The sequence below is a fragment of the Phoxinus phoxinus genome (genome assembly GCF_949152265.1).
Source record: "Phoxinus phoxinus genome assembly, chromosome: 5".
Taxonomy (NCBI): domain Eukaryota; kingdom Metazoa; phylum Chordata; class Actinopteri; order Cypriniformes; family Leuciscidae; genus Phoxinus; species Phoxinus phoxinus.
In genome coordinates, this window is record NC_136880.1 from 38782280 (window position 1) to 38804534 (window position 22255).

A 22255-nucleotide genomic window follows, 5' to 3' on the forward strand; every position below is an offset into this window, starting at 1 on the left:
TTCATGCTGATTGCTGTTTTTAGTAAAGACATGTAGGCCTATAACAAACTTATGGCCGGTTTCACAGACATTTAGTTCCAGACTAAAATGGATGTTTGAGCTGTTTTAACTGAAAGCAACTTTTCATTGTTTTGTCTCAAAAGTATGTTTTTTTTTTCTTCTCTTTTTTCTTCTTCTTCTTCTTCTTCTTCTTCTTCTTCTTCTTCTTCTTCTTCTTCCAAGGAACATTCATAAAAGCTACGAAAGGCCTAGCCTACTCATGGCTTAATCTGAGCCTTGTCTGTGCAACCGGTCCATAATGTATTAAGTGTGGTAAACATTAAAGAAAAACAGTTTTCACTGACGAAAGTTAAACCCGGAAGCTGGAGAGTTTCTATTTCTGGGTCTGAGATAGTTATGCCATAATATTTTTTTTCTATTGCCAGAGATAGGCTACATAACAAAGTACATACAGCAGTAATATAAAACACGTAATAAACATAATGTATCACAAAATTAACTGAGAAGAAAGTCACATGTTTTAGAAACGGTGCAATGCGATCAATGGGAATCCTGACGTCGGCAACCAGTTGACAAATCAGAACTCTCTTATTATACGCGACGCGTGTATGGGAGCGTTCTAGTTGCGTGCGTCGCGTCGCAGTGTGACGTGCAGTGCACTATAGGTTCAAACTCTGGCCGAGCAGGAAGAAGAAGTTGTGATTCCGTGAAAGTTTCTTTTCACAGCTCTATACGCCTACAGTTTCATTTTTAAATATTGGGTGAATTAAATAACATCTAAAATAGTCAAAGCGAAAGGATCCGACGCAAAAATGTCTGTTGCCGGTCTGAAGAAACAGTTTTATAAAGCGAGTCAGGTGAGTGTTTCCACGTCAACTGGTGCACGAGCATACACTTACAGACTAGATACAACAACAAATAAACAATATACCGTAAGTTATAAAGAAACATGTGCGGTATCTGTTCAACTTCGGGGTCTTTTCTGCTGTGGTGAAGTAAAGTTACTATGTTTCAAAATGTAACTTAGTGAGCCCCCTACATAGACAGCATATCTGGCGATCACAAGTGCGTTTTGAACGCGTCTGGTTAGGCAGCTCAGTAGCCTACATTTTGAGACACTTCGTGGGAATTTAGTAGTATATATATATGTTATACTTTTTATTGACTTTTATTGTTTTTATTAGATGTTTATATAAAAAAGTAAACCGATTTGTCACCCAGTAGAAATGTTCTAGCCATAGAAGCACTTTATGAATAAATCAAGCTCATATGATTCCGAATCAAGCCTATAAAGTTAGACCTTTAAATATGTTATTATATCTAGGTTTGTATAGTGAAGTATACGATATGACACAATCAAAGAGTTAACCGGTTGCTGACTGTTAATGCACTGGAAGGATCATAAAATATTGCAACATATTTTTTGCATTGCCTTGATCAACATGTGGTTAACACAGTTCAGATGAAATGAATATGCTGTGTATTTTGAGCTGGAAGCACGTGTACTTTGCTGGCAGTTTAGGTAGCTGATGTGCACTCAGGAGCTGTCTGCAGGGGATGCATACAATGTTTATCAGTAATGTGTGGAGAAAACATATGTATCCTTCATACTGTATGAAAAAATGTCCATATCACAGTCAAGAGGAAAAGTATAAGTAGTTCTATTTTGCATAAACAAAATTAAGGGTTTTTAGGACTATTGCAATGTTTTCAATGTGATTCACATTATGATTATACTTATTTTACACTCTAATTCTCTTTACTGTAACAAAAAAAAAAAAAACTAATCATCATCATTACCATGATGCACCTTTTACTTTTAAAGGTTTTTTTGTGTGCAACAAATACTGCTATAATGTTTAAATGATTTTCAATAGGCTATATCATTATATAATATCATTGATCATTGTTTCTTTGCTTTCCTGTTTCATTCCATTATTTCTTTGCCCACCATTTTCCCAAACATTTGCAATGTAAGTACCTCAAAGAAAGTTATGACTAAAGATGCAGTTGTATCAAATTACCTCAGTTATTTTCTCTTCAGTGTGAATAATGCTGCTTTATTTCATTGTTTGATTTATAAACAACCCTTTTCAGATACTTGTGAATCTAGTGGTTTAAGTCCACGCCAGGCAGATAAAGAAAGTGATTTTGAATGAGATTCTCAGATGATATCTCTTTTTTTTTTTTTTTTTTTTTTTTTTTTTTTACTGGATTAGTTTTTAATCCATGTCGTCTACTCCGTCATGCATTTAATCAGAATGAAGCCTGTTTATAAAACAGTGAGTGCACACTTTTGCACATGCAATTTCAGGCATTCGCTTGAAGGTTTTTGGCCTCAGCCAAACTAACATTCCTTTACCCTTTTTGTTTAAGCAAAACAAGTCTAACGTGCACCTACATGTCGCAGATATATCCGGTGAAAGCATCAGACGGGATTCCTTAAAGTCACTGAGCCTCATTATTACAATAAAACCTAAAGCATGCAGGGTTGAAAATGCAGAACTTCTTGATGTTCATACTTACTAGAGACTAAGTCATTAGTTAACTTTTTTCGTACTGGCTTGTGTGTGTCTTTACAGAAAGCATGTCCCATCTTGATCTTATGTCACCATTTGAAATTGAAAAGAATGCAGTCTCAAAAGTTGAACAGATTTAACTTGACATGTTGTCTTAAAAGTAAAACAGCATGATATGATGCACTGTAAACCCGAATGAGTTGGCAAAACTTTGAGTTCGGTAAAAAAAAAAAGTAATCAGTTACATAAAAAAGTATATAAGTTAAGAAATGCAAGGATTAAGCAAGCAGAACTGGCAGATTTTTATGTTGTAGTCAAACATTTTAATTGCTCTTAACTTTAAATATTTGAATATAAATAATATATAATTAGCTTAAACTATAAGATAATTCATACATTTAACTTAAAATTATCATGTAATCTCAATTTAAATATTTTTAGTAGTGGAAACATATCTAGCCATAACTAGCTACCATAATCTTGAAAAAGAAAGTTCTAAATACTAATAAAATGTAATTTGATTGAACTCATTTGTTTATTTAAGTTTACCTTACTCAAACCAGCTAAACGTCCATCAATAGACAATTAAAAATATTGCATACGGAATGCTAGTATGCTCATCCTCCGCAGACAGCAATTTTAAATTTGTGGATTAAATAATCAATCTTAGAGATCACTGCACACAAGCTATATTTTTGTGAAAGATTTATAAGAGGTGTGTGAACTGAAGAATTCAGTGTTAGTTTAGTCGTTCTTGTTCACAGCCAAGTACAGAACCTGCCCACCAAGAACAGGTGTTTTCTTTCAGACTTTTCCCTCCCTCCGTACTTTCTTTATCACCTGCTCTTTTTTGTTCTAGGTGGCACTTACATGTACAGGTTGACAAGAGAAGTGTTTATTGCACTGACGTCTCTTGTATTGTTGTACTGGAGCGGAGAGTTTTTAACTAAATTGTGTTTCCATGTGGGCTAAGTTGTGTATTTCCTATTGTATTGTCTATTGTGTAAAGCTGATGCTCCTGCACGCTAGAAACCAAGTTGTCAGATTTGCTTTAGGGCAGAGATAATTATGCAAACCATATGACTTCCCTTTCATATCAAAGCATGCAGCATTGTAAAACATGTTTTAAACCTAAATTGATTTATCATATCAGTTCATCAGGATTTGTAAAAAAAAATCAGTATTGATGCATAACTGAATCCATATTGATAATGTATCACAAGATCACCTCAGATGTGATTTCATGACATGGATACACTTCTTTAAGACGAGATTCATATGAAATGGATAGCTTTGTGCAACTGTATCTCATTTGTCATATTCTAGGTAACAGATCAGTGTAGTCAAGTGTCCACACCTACATCTGAGTCATATTAGGACATTAGCGGCTCTGAGCCAAACAATAGAGCCACTGTATAAAGGGTTGTCAATAAAACACGCATGTACACGTGTTCCTTCTCTCTGAAGACTGGGTGTGTGTTTATGATTATGCTCAATATTTGGTCAGTATGAGTATTAGTTTCAAAGAGCCGTGAAATTTTGTAGGGAGAGAAGTTTTGAATGTTTTACTGTGATATTTCTACACTAATCAACTCCTAGGGATGTGTGCAGCGCAACAATTAATTTGATAAATGTTTAAATGGAAATTAATGGAAAATCAACAGTAACAATAATCAAGCACTAGACGGTAACAATAATTCACAATAATGATGATGACTAAAAGCTGGAATACACTACATAACTTCTGGTGCTGTTCGGTCATTTTTAACTGAAAAATTTTACTTTTTTTTGTTTGTGCTGTGAAAAAATAAATGGAAATGAATGGTTTGGTACTGCGCCCAAACTAAATCTTACTGAAAGCTAATTTGTTTACTTAACAACCTAAAAAAACACACAACTTCTTTAGATTCGTGGTTTTTTATTATCGCCCAGCCCTACTCCGCGCCTCCCCTGACATGCGCGTGTCCAACACTTTAGAAACCCCTGATCTAGACATATCTAGACTGACAATCGGCAACAAAAATGCACAGAAGTAATGTAATGTATTCCAGCCTTAAGACATTTTTTTAGTAGGCCTAATTCTTAGCTTGGATTATGCCACCCAGGCTGTGCTGTTTGTTTGAATTGTTTCCCTTTGGGATGATGTCAGTACACAAAACGCTTCCTGTTTACTGGAATACAATACACCACTTATATTTTCTGTGTTTGTGTTTGGAGCGTTCAGCTCATAGGAGAAGTGCTTGTGTGTGAAACAAGCGTTTGTGCCGCCCATACAGGAAGTATCATTGACGAACAACAGGAATAGCTCAGATGGGGAACTCCACAGGGGCCCTTAGAGCCCATTCCTGGCCGAAGTTCTTTCCTTCCCTTTTCTTATTTCTTTTCACTCTTCCACACACAAGTGATATTAGTAGTGTTTGGTAAGGCTCAGGAGAGTGTGCTATTACTAGCCTATGTCTCTAAATGATTTGACTTTCACCTGGTGGTCACTAAAACTTAGCCACTTTATTTGAGCTTTTAGTTAGATGGATATTAAATTAATATACAGTGTAGTGCAGAGGGATGAGAAATGAATAGGAAAAGAGTAGGAATGGAATTGGGAAACGTTGCATATGCGCATGTGCTTTAAATACATTTTATAGAGTTTGTGACAAAGTTCACAAACAAGGTTCTTATGTGAACACGCAAAGGCAACCATTTAAGTTCCTTACATGCCAAACATCACTGCTCTTTCTTTCCTGCTCGTTCTGTAACGTGAACTGAATGTGCAGCAGGGTTTTAGATGTAAGATCTAAGAGCTGATCTCTCTTTGTCTTTACATTTGCAAACCAATGAATGGTTCTTGTATTTGAATCTTGTATTACAATCTCACAAATGTGTTTTGTTGCTCATGCATGTTTTCTGAAGGATCATGTTTTCTCTATTTGCCCAATACCAAAATAAAGTTTTATCAAAAATGCTACATATTTTATATAATGGTAGGGATATAAAATATCATTAGTTTGGTTAAAAAAAAAACTAAAAAAAAACATTGAAAGTCCTTGTACTGATGTGTTTTAGATGGTAAGTGAGAAGGTGGGAGGTGCAGAAGGAACCAAACTGGATGAGGACTTCAAAGACCTTGAGAAGGTAACACATTTTAACATTCACATTGTGGTAGCAATGTTCAAGTTCTCTTAAATATGATCAAGGCTTCCTTCTTCCTACTTATTGAAAGTTATTGTAATAAATTCAACAATAAAATTGTCCTGAAACATCGTCTCACAAATAATCAGGTGCAATTCGCTGGCACACAAAACTTCATGGGCCTCATGTATAAAACTTTCTGTAGATTTCATCCTAAAAGTGTGCATACACACAAAAGCTAGATTTTGTGTACACACAAACGTTTTCAGATTTATAAATGCATCTCCACTCCATATCTTTGAAATAACCATACTGTATATGGAGCTCACAATGCCTATATTTACTATGCATAACATCATCTCCATATCATCTCCATATGCATATTCCCACCCGCGTGATACCATTTTTAACAGTACAAGACCTTAGGAAAATATGAGATCTAAATGCCATTTGTGTATTAGAGAGACATAATATCAGAGTCAAGCCTGATCATTGTTCTCGCAAGAAATATTTGATCAGAACATGAGTTTCTGCAATTTAGTTTAAAGGGGAATTATGATGCGCCTAGACATTAAACCTTTAGGGGCAGAATTACTAAACAGGCAAATTGAAATTAGCATGAGGACAGTTTTTAAAAAAGCGATAAAAAAAGTTAAATTCCTATTATTATTATTATTGCCCATTTTATCCTCAGAAATTACAAGTGTTTTTGTTAAATGTTGACAAATACTGCCTTTAATAGTACTTGGCATTAGACTGAAAAGAAAAAAAAGTGTTTAATAATACATTTTCCGCCCACAGGAATTGCGTCAGTAATGAATAACCAAAATATCTGTCACCTAGAGAAGTGACCCCATCTCAAAATGACAAATTTACCGCTCATAACTCAAATTTTTACTGAGGAATTCCTGTAAGAGCTTCACATTTCTGCTTTGAAACGCATAATTTGCATGATTTTCTGTGGTAAACCGCAGCAGACCACAAATGCAGTCTTTCAAGCTCACATTGTAAAGAGCACGGAATATTCCTTTACCTCGGTATCAGTCAGCTTTCTGAATGTGTCAGTTTGGTGTGACCGCTGCTGATTGTTTTAAGACTGTGAGTGCTGTCGATGTGTGGTCTCTGTGGACAGTGTGACGTAAAGACACACACTTGTACTCTGACATTTGTGCTTCACAGAAGGCTGACATCACCAGTAAAGCCATATCAGACGTGCTCTGCAAAACTACTGAATACCTGCAGCCCAACCCAGGTGAAAAACTATACTAAATATATTCCCCATGTGCTGAATTCAAAGTCAAATACAATACAGTTTTTAATAATCACGTTAAGTGTTTTTGACATGTTTATGCACATATCTAAACATTCTTAAAGTGCCCTTATTATGCTATTTTAAAGGTTCTTCATTTTGTTTTGGAGGTCTTTTGGCTACAATAGGTTTACATGCATTCAAGGTCAAAATCCTATGCGGAAGTCTTTCTTGTCGAGAAACCTGAGTCACGTACACATTCTCCTCCCCCTTCACATCTGTCACAATCATTTTAATTTATGCTTTTCCTTTGCAGTTTAAATGAATCATATAGCACGCATATTTCAACAGGGCATCTTGCTTAATTATTTATTATGAATTTCTTAAAGGGGTGGTAAAGTATGATTTCACTTTTCTAACTTTTGTTAGTGTGTAATGTTGCTGTTTGAGCATAAACAACATCTGCAAAGTTACAACGCTCAAAGTTCAAAGCAAAGGAAGATATTTGCTTTTAAAGAAAAGGACTACAACAAACAGCTGGTAATGACTACACGACATTCCTCAGGGTTTAGTGACATCAGCAAGTCTAAAATGTACACAAGCCCCGCCCCCTGAACACACAATCCATGTTAAGAAGAGGAAGAGTTGTTGTATTAGAGTACATTTGTGAGTCAGCTCAAACTTTAGCATCCATCTTTGCACATGCAATAGAAAGTCCCTCTGTGTGCATCTCTCAACAGTTCCTATACGAGCGATGTATAGATTATCATGACAGAATATCCTAATTGAAGATAGTTAACTCCACATCAGCAACATAAATTCATCAACTAACCTTTCAGAGACGTCCTGTTGCATTCTACATGTTGTCACTTCATCTTGAGTCTCTCCATCTTTGTCTGACTCCGTTTTAACATTGAAAGCAGAACAGTTTCTGTCATTTTAGTGTGTCTGCGTGAGGTAATCGCAGCTGCTAACACACGCGAGGCGAGCTCTTGAAACCCCGCCCTATGCAGCAGATCATGTGCATTTAAAGGGCCAGGCACAAAACGGTGCGTTTTTGCAAACCCTCAAAAAGTGACAACTTTAACATGCTTTATAAAAATATCTGTGGGGTATTTTGTGCTAAAACTTAACACACACTCTCTGGAGACATCAGAGATCTATTTTACATCTTGTAAAAATTGTATTTTACCACCCCTTTAAATATTCAAACTTCAACAGCATAAGGGCAGATCTCTTGAGCGCAGCTGATGAGGCTGTGAAGTGACTCGAGTGATCAAGAATATTCTGATATACAAATAAGATATATTTTGATTCCTCTTTTTCTTTCTTTGCATCCTTCCCTCTCATCCAATGAGGGGTGGAGCTGAGAGGAAAGGAAGTGAGGGAAGGAAACGAGGATGCACAAATAAGAAATGAGAAGAAGCAATGACACGAAAAGTAACGATGGCATCGGTTTTAGCGTATCAATTCCAGCGTGAGTCCTCGTCCTGTTGAAGTGCAGCAGTGGATTTGCAGTGCTATAAACAGTGTCTTCTCGACATGTCGACAACATGAACCAAACTCTTCCAGTCTCAGCTACAACTACAGTGTTTGAGGCTTTGTAGGCAAAGTAGACTTTGTCCGCTGGCCAATGAAGACCATAGGCTGGCATTATGCAAATTTGTTGCATTTTTACAATGGAATTGCTGATGACTCGTTTTTTTGAGTCGATTCTTTCTTTTAGGAGACAATAACTTTTACACTTTGCAGACCATTTACATTCACAAATAGCTATATTACACACTGCATGAAAGGTAATGTTCAAAAAAAGCATAATAGTGGCACTCATTTTACATTTACTTGAGAAGCAAGACGACATAATATATAAAGACTTGAGTGACTTAAAAATTAAACTTGTTTTCCCTTTGAATTAAATACCAATATTTTTCTTACCCCACTGACAGATGTTTTTTCTTGTTTTTAAGTATAAATTAAGTATATTTTTTTGATAAAACAAGACAAAGTATCTTGTGTCATTTGGTCAAGTACACTTCATCAACCGTTTTCAAACTATAATCGACAACGACCTGAAGACGTACAGGAGGAAAAATGCAATCAATTGCTCTTTAAAATCAAATCAAAGTGTATTGATTTAATTAAGGTACATTTACTTGAAACAAAATTGTCTTCTATTAAGTTTATTCTTGAAACAAGAAAAAAAATCTGCCAGTAGTAGGGTAAGAAAATATATATTTTATCCACAAGGAAAATAATCCTTTTTTTTTTTTTTTTTTTATAAGACTTTATATCTTGTCATTTTACTTCTCATGTGAATGTAAGAATATTTAGATATTTGTAATGGAAAAAGACAAAGTTTTTTTTGCAGTGTATGTTTCTTTGTATTCATCTGCCTGCTTGTCTCTGTGTCTTGTACCTCAGCATCGAGAGCGAGACTGACCATGGTGAACACAGTGTCTAAGATGCGCGGGCAGGTGAAGAGCCTTGGTTATCCACAGGCAGAGGGCCTTCTGGGAGAGTGTATGCTCAAATACGGCCGAGACTTGGGAGACGACACCAACTTTGGTAAACGGAAAGTTCTTTCTCATAAGCATTACAAAAAAACTGTAATGGGAAACTGTACAGCGTATTTCATTCGTATTATTTTCCCCAGGTATGAATGATTATTTTTACAGTAACGTACCATCAGACAAAAAAAAAAAAAAACACAGCGAAACATGAAACAAAAATCTATTCAGATTCTCAGCATCTCATTATTAGAGACCTGTTGAGTGTCTGTGTTTAAGCGTATTGTATTGCTCTTTGTTCAGCTATTATGGGATCTTTCTATTTATTTTTGCATAATATTTTTGTTCATGTTCTACACCCGATCTATAGGTGGTGCTTTAGTGGAGATGGGAGAGGCCATGAAGAGACTGGCAGAAGTGAAAGACTCTCTAGACATTGACGTCAAGCAGAACTTCATCGACCCTTTCCAAACTATAGTCGACAAGGACCTTAAAGACATACAGGTGGAAAACTGCAATCAATTGCTTTCTGCAATCTAATCAGAGTTTATTGATCAAATCTATAATTCATAAGTCATTGGCTAAATGTTTGAGCGCTTGTGTGGGATTGTAATTAAACTTTTTATTAAAAAATCATATTATTATGAAAAATAACTGACAATTTTATCAAAAAGACAAGTTCACAATAATAATAATTTCATGTATTTATTCACAGATTTTTAAAAATAGAATTTTGGAATAAGAACGACAATAATATGATTTAAAGGGCACTTTTTTATCATTTATAATTTTTTCCCTATATGTTAAGTCTTAGTTAAGGATAAGGTTTCTGCAATGCAAAAAGCCTTACTTTAGTTTTCAAGGTCATTTTCCACCCTTGTTGACCCATTGTTTTTTACTGTACATTTAAGACTTGTAAATTACCTCTCTTATGATTGGCTAACCTCTGCATACTTTTTTATCACTAGCATTTTTCAGAAATGATCCGTGTAAATTTAGCTCTTAAAACCTGTAGGTCTAATAATAATAATATGCTCTGGTTTTCCTTCAGCATCTCCTGAAGAAACTTGAGGGCCGTCGACTGGATTATGACTACAAGAAGAAGCGTCAGGGGAAGATTCCGGATGAGGAGCTCAGGATGGCGGTGGAGAAGTTCGAAGAGTCCAAAGATTTAGCTGGAACCAGCATGCAGAACCTTCTGGATACTGACGTAAGCTCACTTCAGCCTATTAGAGTATCTGAACTCTTCGTTTTAAGGTGCTGAACGCACGGTATTTATATATGGACCTCGCACTGTGGTGACGATCTTGACACTTAGTATGTGGTCTATTTTTAGCTGTCTTTAAAGGTGCTGTATGTAATTTTGCCTGTACTAAAGCATACAAATACCATATGTTTGCAGAGAACAAGTTCAAATACTTGTTTCTCTAAAAAACAATGCTACCTACAGCCAACCCAGTTATTCTACTTTGACGTGCGTTCTGTATCGAAATGTCTGTTTTTGTTTTGATCTGTGTGATCCCGCCTACTGCCAATTTACCCAGTAGTATTTCACCCAGTAGTTTTTCAACATCCTGGGTTGCCAGTTGTTGGAAAACACACCGTATTGCAGTTATGGAAGGCAATAAAAACATTGCAAACGTATACATTAGCTAATTAACTTGTAGTGTAAGGCTTGTTGCTTTCCATTGTCAATTGCTCTCGTTCCTGTTCCATGTCCTCAATCTGGCAACCCGCAGCTCTCTCAGATGTTTTTAATTTTGGACTGCAGTAGCCATTTCAACTGCTAGCTGTCCATACTACATACTGCAACTGTAATGGTTATCAGTCACAAATTACACAAATCAATTTAGTAAAAAATGGGCCTGCCAAAACAGCAATGTAATTATTGAGGTACTAATGTGTTTTGCGAAACGGAATTTGTAACGTTATCTTTCCATTTCGGAAAACCTTGCAAACTCATATCGTTTGAAAATGGATTCTTAGCTATGATTTAAAATGGCAAAACATTAAAAAATAAAATTAAAGAGAGAATATGAAAAAAGGAATACAGTAGTTTCAGTTTTACCATCCAAAAACATAAGGGTAGCAATTTATTTTACAGTCCTGTTCCCCATGTACATGTACCTATAAATTATAGGCTATAATAGTAATTGCAATAACTAACCCTGAACCTACACCTAAATCTAACCTTAACCCGTGTACCTTATATTACCCAGTACTTTCTTAGGCAAGTACACTGTAAGTACATAAGTGCACGTACTGTAAAATAAAGTGCAACCAACAGAAGTAATGGCACATCTCTTCTAATAAGACACACAATTTGATATCACAAATCATTAATATCCATAGCACAAACAGTGCAGGACGGGTTTCATGCTGAAATTTAATTTCACCAATCCCAAGTGATGCTTGCCTGAGAAAACACTACTAAAAATGAAAAGATCCCCTATTGGAAAGTTGTTATAGTCCAGGGCCATCCAGAGTCATATAATTGTAATGTTGCTACAGTGATCCACATCAATGAGTGCTGGATATTTTCCAGACAGTCTGCTGAGCCAACACATTTATCAGTCTGTTTTTATCGACACTGGACTGCAGCCCAGAGAAAACTTCGGGATATTTCTGATTCTTTGCCACATCGATCTTTAGCACGGGGCTGTAATTAAACAAAGTTATTGATGTTAGCTAAGAAAAAGTTTCTCAGTGTGCCATGTGAGTACCATCCAAATACCATGGTGCATGAATATGTAGTAGACATGCAGTCCAATGATATTTAATATTTTAATATTATATTTTTTCTTTAAGACTGGTCGTAATTTTAAGTCAGTTACATAAAAAGTTGGTCAGACTTGTTCTTACGACAGTCTTAACTTGGCAGCTTTGTTTATGCAACTGGCCCAGATTTATGACATTAAACTGATGTATGAATCATTTAGGTCATCATAGGATTGTTTACCGTCACATCTTCATTTCATAAAACCCATTTTTATGATTTATGATTTGGATATATAAAGCTCCTTCCAGGTGTTTCCATGTGCATATTATGATTTTTGTTCTTTTATCACAATACTTGTAGTTTTAATTTAGTGCAACAATGTTAGTTTTAACATTAATTTTAATTGAGTGAAGCACACTGTGGAATGCCACAGGAATGTAGAGTGTCCTGTTTGATTTTTCATTTAAACAAGTGAACAATTTAGTGAGGTTCATGCTAAAAACAAGAAAGAAAATACTGTAAAGAAAAATAAACTTGGTTATTGAGATCTATTTACTGAACCTCTTTATCACATGTTATTTTGCTTCTTAAGAACTTGCATTTTGTTTCAAGGATGTGTAGGTATTTTTAGAAGACAAAAAAAAACTGATTAGTTTTTTATTTAGCTTACAGATTGCAGCTGTTTTTTCTAAAGCAATGACATTTTAATGCGTTGTACGCGTGTGTGTCTGTGTGTTGTAGGTGGAGCAGGTGAGTCAGCTCGCAGCTCTGGTCGAATCTCAGCTGCAGTTTCACAAACAGTCTATGGAGGTCCTGGAGGAGCTGGCAGGGAGGATGAGAGAAAGGTTAGAGATTTATTTATTTATTTATTTCGAATTTATGCAAAAAAAACATCCGACAAGAAAATAAAATCAAGTACACAAATCAAATCAAGTTAAACATAAAAAATAATAATAATTAACAATAGTTACACCCAAATACTTTTTTTTTTTAAAACCATTGTCAATGTTTATTGCATATTCGAAAAGGAGTGAAAAAAAAGAAAAAAGATTTAATCCCACCCCCTATCCACAAATCAAAGCTTCCAAGTAATCGACCCACGTTCCAAATATTCATACATCTACTATGTTATACCTCAAAGCAATACAAAAAGTACATCAATTGTGTAAACAAGGAAAAATATTTAAATAACTACTATGAAAGATTAAATTATCAATTTCAGCCACTCTAAAAATAATAATAATAAATAAATAAATAAAGTAATAATAACAACACAATGAACTAAATATTATTACTAGCCCCAAAAATACTTGTTGAACATGCATCATTGCAAGAGTATCTTTCTTAATCACATAAATGACAATTCCTTCCAAACCCATTTGACATTATTACTTCTCTGGAACACACTAGGAGAAATTTGTAATTACGTATTTGGCCCCTTTTTCTTATGCAGTTACAATGAATAGGGACAAAAGCTTCAAAATAGGATGCAAAAGCACCTAACTGATTTACAAAGAAAATAAAGCATATTTTCAAACAAGCTTGCAAACACCCCTGTCGTGCATCATTGGCCCTGTCCCAAATTGCACCGAAACACTCGCGGTCCTTCTATGAGTCCACACTTTTGTGACGTAGCGCCACTTTGACTGTCGGGAAGAAGTCTGTTGCATCGCGGGCGCATATCAACCGCAAAGACGGAGGTGGCGAGCACCCTTCTGAAACCTAAAATGACAAATGGGACACCCTACAGTCTTGTGGACTTCACGATCACATGTACACGGTGCCCATTATAAGTCCACAACCTGTAAGTGCATATGAAGTGTGCCATTTGGGACCGGGCTATGGATGCTTGTGAAGGCATTTTCTCAACAGGTAAAAGTAGGCTACGTCAATAAAAGGTCAAGTATATTAGAAATACTTTTAGCTGTATTGTTTTGCGTCATGAGTAAGCAGTTGAGTAGGTGTGTAGAGCAAACGCGATCGTCTCGCTTAAAATAAACCCATCCAACATATCTGCACCAGGTGCATTTTTTTGACATGCTTGCCACAACTATTTGAGGCCGTCTACACTGGACAGTGGACACATCAAAGTAAACTATATAAATGGGAACATTTGTCTTTCTGAACGGCTGCATGACAATGCTGTATTAAAGTGTCATTGTTGCATGTTGCATCACAATGCCCCGTTCGCTTTGCATTCATGGCCTGTTTTATCTTTGATGGTCTAAATTCATTAAATTGTGGCTTTAACTTATACCATATCTAGTTATGGTTACCACATACCTTATTTAACTCATAAATGTAAAAAGCAATAGGAAAATCTGAAGGGAACCACTGGCATATTAGATTTACGAGTTTTGACGTCACAACCAGAACACTATATGCTGAGCTGGAAAAAAGATTGATGGATCTGAGCAGACTCGCTCAGTGTTTACACTTTGGGGGAGATAAACCCTTGAATGGCATACTAATATTAGTCAAAAAACAATAAACTGGGTTAAGAGATGGATATTTTAACATTTAAAAATCTTAAGAAGTCCATATGACCTCTGAAATATATTCCAAGTGTTCTGAATATTGAAGTGTGTTTGCATGAATTTGTTCATGTTTGCGTGTGTTCTGTAGAGTGAACAAGGCCCAGTCTCAGCCGCGCCAGAAACGCATGCCTGTGTCCAGACCCAGCTTTGATTATTCCGAGTCAGAAGACTCTAACGGAGGCTGGAATCCGTCACCTACGTCGCCCTCGTACTCATCCGCAGGTGAGCTTGTCCTGTTCATTTACACGAGGCTTCGTAAAAACATGATTCAACACACAGCCATTTACTGTAAATTTCAGGTGGAGTAGATTTGATTTAAATTTGATTTCTTCAGGGAGTCATAATCTGAATGGTAATGGTTGGAATGAAACACAGATAGCCATTATGTGTGTAAAGGACAGACCTACCTTCAGGATTCAATGTCCTATATCAAAGTGACTAATGATGCATTTGCTCACACATACAGCTTTTGAAAAATCTTCTAAAAATCATGTTAACCAAGACCAATGGTTCACTGAAATCAGTCTAATTGGTTATATTCATTGATTCATGTAACCAAAAGCTCAGCAGATCTCCAGCATGCTGTGAAGACGCCGCATAATACTATTTTAAAATTTGGGGTGTCCAAAACCTACTCCAGCCTGGCTGCCCCAGACAGTCAATAACTTGCTTTTGTGTATAATGGAACCTTCTAAGGAAACGGACTGTCTGAGGTTTCAAGCGGCCTCCCAAAGCACTGTAAAGTCATGTCTCTAGATCTAGAAAAACATAGTCATACCCAAGCAAATATTTATTGACTACAATGCTTATTTCTCATAGAAATTGAGTCATATGCTAAAAGAAGTAATGAAAACTACTTTCAATTGCTCAATCAGACACCATTTTATAGTATTTATTATAATAATAATAATAATATTAGTATATATTATTATTTTGAATTAGGTTTTATTTTTATATTTCTGCTTTCATTTAATTTAATTTTCAAGTTTGTTTTAGTAATTTTGTCTTGTGCTTTTGTCATTTTTTGTTTGTTTTAATATTTCTATTTAGATTTAATGTATTTGTATTTCAGTTTTAGTCATTGTAGTACTTCAACTTAAACAATAGAAATGTTGATTTGGCAACTAACTGAAATAAATAAGTTTGAGTATTTTAAGTTTAGCTTTTCATCTAATATTTTATTTTAATTCATTTCAATAATACTGAAAACGATTGACAGAAGTTCAGTGAATTGCAGTGGTATTTTAGTATTATTCATATACTATTATTGTATTAATTAATATTTAGCTTTTATTTTTATTTTAAGTTTTAGTAAATTTGTTATGGGCTTTTGCCATCTTATAAGTTTTGTTTTTAATATTTATTTATTTTTATTTCAGTTGTATGATTAGTAATTGTAGTACTTCATCTTATTTCAGTTAATATTTATAATTTTAGTTTTTCATCATATACATTTATTTTAATTCAGCTTTATTTCAGTAACTAAAAACGATTTTTGTTTTAGCTAACAACAACACTGGTGTTGCATTGTGGGATACAGTGTTTCTCTCAGTGCTCTGTATTATATAGAACAGTTTAGCAAGTGTCACAAGGAAGGTCATCTAGGTATTCTCTGCATAAAGAAAAGTGTGTGTCTCTGTCTTTGTGTGTGTCTCTGTCTCTGTGTGTGTCTTTGTGTGGGTTTGTCAGAGACTGACTTTTGTTTTTCTTTTACGTCAGCGGCTCCCTCCTTTAACAGGACATCTTCACGCCAAAAACGTAATTGTGAGTCACATGCAAGCACACACTTGACATGGTGAAGGGCTTTTATTCTATGCCAGACTTTTGCCGGCCTCAATTCCTATTGAAAACGAGCGGTGTGAATCACCCTCCTGCTAAATACACTCCCACACATAACAAACCCGTGATGAGCACAGACAGTTCACTCATGTAAATGTGTGACACATTTATTTTCCATTCATAAGATGAATCAAAAGCGGGATCAATCTGCCACATGTTGAATCATCCACCGGGGAGCTTGAATAAGTTATTAATTAAAACCTGCATTAACCGTTTTTAAACATCTCACGCATACGCAAACAAGCTGTTGTTAAACATAGTGATCTGCCTCACTGTCTACTGTCTACATAGGGTCTCTTCTAAGGCAGCATCCAAACCTAAATGGAACTTATAAGTGATTGATTTGGAACGCGCCACAATTCGCTGTGATTCCAATAGAGTTTGGTGTTATGGACCATGTGTAATGAGTGTTGTCTTGCGCACGGTGGGTTTGGATAGCTTGAGAACTAATATTGATCCTTTTGTGGCCTGCATGTTTGGAGGTGGCAGAACTGTCCTTTTTCTTTGATAAATCTATCTATAAATTTCACTTTCATGAGGCACACCTTCGCATGAAAGTTGTTGTGCATGTGCCTAAAATGCTAAATATGTTTGTGTAGGTCAGTTTTCATAAAAAAGCTTTAATTTCTTTTTCATTAGCACTTTCCACAAGTTGAGTACAAATTGCTGTATCTCTCTTTTCTTTTTCTTTGATAAAGATCCAATCCCTGGTTTGTTGAAGAGAGAACTATTATTTATGTTAGATAGACCTTTTATCTAATATAAATTTAACGGTTTGGAAATTAGCAAGCTTAAAACGCATTAGCTTAGTCAAGCACTCAACTCTGCTGCCTAGATTAGTGTAAGAAAAATCCAGCAAAAACATTCTATAAGTAATGGGAAATATAGGTTTATTAATAATTAATTACAAACCAAGAATTCAACCTTGACACCATTTTAGTTTTTTATGTTTATTAGCATTTATAATTTATATATTTATAATTATGATTAATGTTGTGTATATATACACTGTGTGCAGATTGGATGGATGGATGGATGGATAGATAGCAAATTAATAAAATTTACTAATTTAATTTTATTATAATTGTATTCATTTGATTACATTTTATTACAAGCTATTATTATTATTTTATTTTTTATTATTTGTATTAATTATTATTTGTATTTTATTACAATCTATTATTATTATTATTATTATTTAACATTGAACTTCATTATTATGGAAATTATTAAAAAAATGTATTTATTGTTTATTATTAGTAGTATTTCTTTATTTTTTTATATTACTATCTATTATTATTTAAGCTTTAATTTAACATAGAATTAAGATTACTTGATGTTTATTGCTAGAATTAACAAAGCAAAAATCTGTTTTGCTAATAATTTTATTTTTTAAATAGCATTCATTTTATTTCTTTTGTTTTGTTTGAATCCTTATTTTGTACCGTACTCTCTCAAAAATAGTTAAAAATCCTTTTCTGTTCTTACAAAAATCAGTCCACTGATGGTTCATTTCTCTGTTTGTTTTTTCTCTGTATTTTTGTCTCTCTCTGTGTGCATCTTCACCCTTTATCCTCTCTATTCTCAAACATTGTGTGGTCTCCATAGCGACAGATCAGCCGTGCTGCAAGGCTTTGTACGACTTTGATCCTGAGAACCCCGGAGAGCTTGGCTTCAGCGAGGGCGACGTCATCACGCTGACCAATCAGATCGACGAGAACTGGTACGAGGGAAGCCTGCGCGGACAGGCGGGACTGTTCCCCTGTAACTACGTGGAGGTGATGGTGCCCCTGCGGCACTGATCACACACACACACACACACACACACACACAGAAAACAGCACGAGAAAGTGCAATGTCAGGTACAGACAGACAGGGAAAAAAGGGGAAAATGTGTTACTTGTATTTCACTGTGAGCACTTTGACCTCCTGAAAGATACAGTATGTGTCTGGGTATTTGTTACTTAGGGTTGAGGTCCAGCTTTGTAGTTCATCTTATTATAACACTACCATTCCCTAAAGTACAATAAACATCATTGTGAAGTATGTTAAAGATAAATCCGTTTTGGGAGTGTTCATTCTAGAGTCAAATGGATATTATTTTAGTATCAGTTTCCTATAATGATGTTACTTGCTTACAAATGCACTCAGCTGCATCTTTACTGTATAAGAAATGTCTCTCGTTGGTAATCACTGACCTCTAGTGGCCACGTATGAGCTCCCGGTCAATCAGGGATCAGCTCTTTCTGACTCCGCTATAAGAATATAACTTATTTTATACTTCATAATGCAATAGTTATGGTCATGGTAATTAGTTTGATTCACATTAAAGATGAACAAACCCTTTCCCATTGGCTTTATTTTTATTTATCTCAAAGGGATAGTTCACCCAAAAAATTAAAGTCAGATCGACAGAGAAAATCTGTCATTTACTCACCCTCAAGTTGTTCCAAACCTGTGAATTTCTTTCATCTGCTGAACCTAAAACAAGATACTATGATACAAAATACTATGGAATCAATGGGGTCCATCAACTGACATTCTTCAAAATATCTTCTTTTGTGTTCAGCAGGAGAAAGAAACTCTTACAGGTTTGAAACACCATGACGGTGAGTAAATGATGACAGAATTTTCATTTTTGGGTGAACTATCCCTTTAAATGCTCATTTGTGCATTAATCATTTTGTATGCATTGAGTTTCATGTTATGTTCATGCTAAACAAAAAGAGGTCATTAGTAAATCCAGAAAAACCAAACTGTCTGCATGAGCATTAACAGAGATGAGTTCAGCTAAAAAAAGAAATTAAGTTTCACCCTCATGTTGCTCCAAACACATTCAGTTTGATTAAATTGAAAAGTCATAAGGTTTTGGAAGGACATGAGGGTGAGTAAATAATTATGGAAAACTATTCCTATAAATCCTCACTTCCTGCTTCCCAATTCTATTTTTAAATGAGTATGTAAACGAGGTAAATCCAGCAGTTTGATGAACCAGAAGTACCAGTCCGTGCTTATGTAGACATTAGGCAACAATCGTTTTTGCTTTTCTTTTCTTCTGTTTACTCATGATTCCACCTCCTGATCTATTTATTGAAAAAAAGGAACCTTTACAAATCCTCTTCCGCACTGTACTGGTGTTTTCGAGAAGCGTTCTGTAGTGGGAGACGCACAACTAAAGCCTCGTCGCGTCACTGCTGTGGTTTATGCAATCCCTCTGATTACAGATATCACAGCTCCACGGGGACGACGGGTCCTTGAAAAGGGAAATTAAGTGTGTGAAGCACTTTTTGTGATTCTGTTTATAAGCCCAGATTGTTTGTCTTCTGGGTTTATACAGCTTTCATTTTATTCCCCTTTCTGGAAGAGGGAATTGAGAAGTTCCCTCTAACTAACCCCAGTTCAGTTTCTGTCTCTCAGGGAAAGGTATGTTTGCGTTAGGCCTACCGTACAGCTAAACTCATAGGGACTTATTCATATTATTCAACGTGTGCAGAGCAAATTTTGCGGTAAAAACATTCTCGCACAAAGTGTTGACTTAAGAATGGATTTATAAACAGTTTTGCCCGTGAGTGTTAATGTCGCCGTGGATAAAACTGTGCCAAGCAAATGTTTACATAATATATCTTTGTATTTAAAGTCATTGTGGATCTTGTGTTCGTCTTTTCATTACTATAATGATATTATTAAACCGTTTAATGCTTTATGATTTCGAAGATATAGTCAATAATCACTGCAAATGTCAAGTTGTAGTTAGACAACAAAGTTAAACGGCTATGGAGGCCTTAAAGGGACATGGTGGTGGAAAAAATGTATTTCAAAGCTTTGGTGTTCCCTCGCAAAACTTGTGCATTCCCCCAAGAAACTTTTTTTTTTTTCTCTGAGGAACGCAAAACCTTTGCGAGAGAACGCAAAAACATTGACGTATGAACTTTCCTCCCATCTCGTATCGTTTTCCATCCCCATGTCCCTTCAGGGCCTCCGTAGAACATATTAAACACCGCCACTTTTTTTAAAGGACATTCTTAGGATGACAGTGATGCTCAGTAGAGTTTTCGATTGTATCTTTGAACAACATGCCAAATGGAGAGACTGGACCGGTTTAGGTTATCTAGCATTTTCAGGGCATATTCTTATTGATCATATTTTAGATTTCTTTTTTTAACCCAAAAACGGTTGCTGGATGAATCATGACGAGAGGAACTGCAGACTGGAGTCTGTGTCCATTGAAAACTGATATCAGATCTGTCCAGAGTTACTGTAGTAAAAGTAGTAAATCCGAACTGATTCAGAGCATATTGTTCATTGTTTTGCATCATAACGCAGTAATATGTCAATGCATGAAAGGTACAGTGAACGTACCACGTTCAGAAAGAGATGGAAGACAAAAAAAATATTAAGCAGCTAAAGATCCCGCCAGCACCTCTTTCTCTTTTACATGTGTGATTACACTTGAATTAGTCAGCGAATCTGATTTCATGCAAGTCCGGTAACCCCGAAACAAGTATTGTGAGCAGCTTTTGTAAAGCACTGAATCAACTTATTACTTTGCTTGCGTCATTGTGTTTTCTAGTCCTAGATCACATTTGTATCAGGTTCAGTCTTGCTCGGAGCTAACCCTATATTAGCTTGCACGCTTCTCAATGCTTCCTACTGTAGTACGCTCGGCATATGACACGCTTCATAATGTTGCTCACACTACATTTAAAAGTTATAATATTTTATTATTATATGTAATGGAAAACTCTTATTGTCCCTGTTAAACATTGTTAGGCCTCAAGTTTTATGACATTCATGTGTTTGAGAAAGTGTTTGAGAAAGAATGCTTCTTTGAATCAGTATTTCCTGCGTAATCCATTTGTGATTTATGTTTTGTTATAAAAATGTGCAGGGAACATTGTATATTTTTCATTTTAAATAAAGGTGGAAACTATAGCCGTCTGTGTTTTCTTTAGGTCCGCGCTCGCTCTGAGCGGGTTTCTCTCACCGTGAAATGAAAAGCACGGAGTGGATCACCGAACGCTTGGGAATCCAGGCGATTGTACATTTCTAAGGGCGAAACATTTCCTTTACAGATTCTGCATCATTGATCATGAATTTGCTGCATTGCCCTACAGAAAACTGCTTGGTTTGAAAGTGACTTCTGTAGGCTATATATACACTACCGTTCAAAAGTTTTACCGTTCAATTTAACACCACCATTTTCTATCTGAATATGTTTTAAAATGTATTTTATTCCTGTGATCAAAGCTGAATTTTCAGCATCATTACTCCAGAGTCACATGATCCTTCAGATATCATTCTAATATAATTTGCTGCTCAAGAAACATTTCTTATTATAATCAATGTTGAAAACAGTTGTTTTTTTCTGGATACGAATCGAAAATTCAAAAAGAATAGCAGTTTTTAGTTTAGTTTTTTTATGTTGGAAATACTTTTATTCATTGAGAAATGTTTATGATAATAATAATGAATGGTTCTTGAGTGGCAAATCTGCATATTAGAATGATTTCTGAAGGATCATGTGACGCTGAAGACTGGAGTAATGATGCAGAAAATTCAGCTTTGATCACAAGAATAAATTACATTTAAAAATATATCCAAATAGACAGTTATTTTAAAATTGTAATAATATTTCACAATATTACAGTTTTTTACTGTATTTTAGATTTAAAAAAAATGCAGCTTAGTGAGCAGGAGAGACTTCTTTTAAAAACATTAAAAAACCTTATCCCAAACTTTTTATATTTAATAATTTATAT

General features: G+C 35.3%; 2 protein-coding genes across 4 annotated transcripts in view; both read left to right on the plus strand.

Moving 5' to 3' along the window:
* Nucleotides 1–22255, plus strand: part of LOC306998107 (uncharacterized protein) — a 514861-nt gene that overhangs the window by 438320 nt on the left and 54286 nt on the right. The window lies entirely within an intron of this gene.
* On the plus strand, nt 518–19288 carry sh3gl1a (SH3-domain GRB2-like 1a). Of its 3 annotated transcripts, XM_079611900.1 has the most exons (10): nt 518–857; nt 5580–5648; nt 6825–6897; nt 9316–9459; nt 9772–9905; nt 10453–10611; nt 12862–12965; nt 14746–14879; nt 16377–16421; nt 18105–19288. In XM_079611900.1, the coding sequence occupies exons 1-10, from the start codon at nt 813–815 to the stop codon at nt 18296–18298; spliced, it is 1101 nt and encodes a 366-aa protein (XP_079468026.1). In that variant the 5' UTR covers nt 518–812; the 3' UTR covers nt 18299–19288. The 3 variants fall into 3 exon arrangements, with proteins under 3 accessions (XP_079468026.1, XP_079468027.1, XP_079468028.1); XM_079611901.1 differs by lacking the exon at nt 16377–16421 and having other exon boundaries at nt 18105–18842; XM_079611902.1 differs by lacking the exon at nt 6825–6897 and having other exon boundaries at nt 635–857; nt 18105–18842.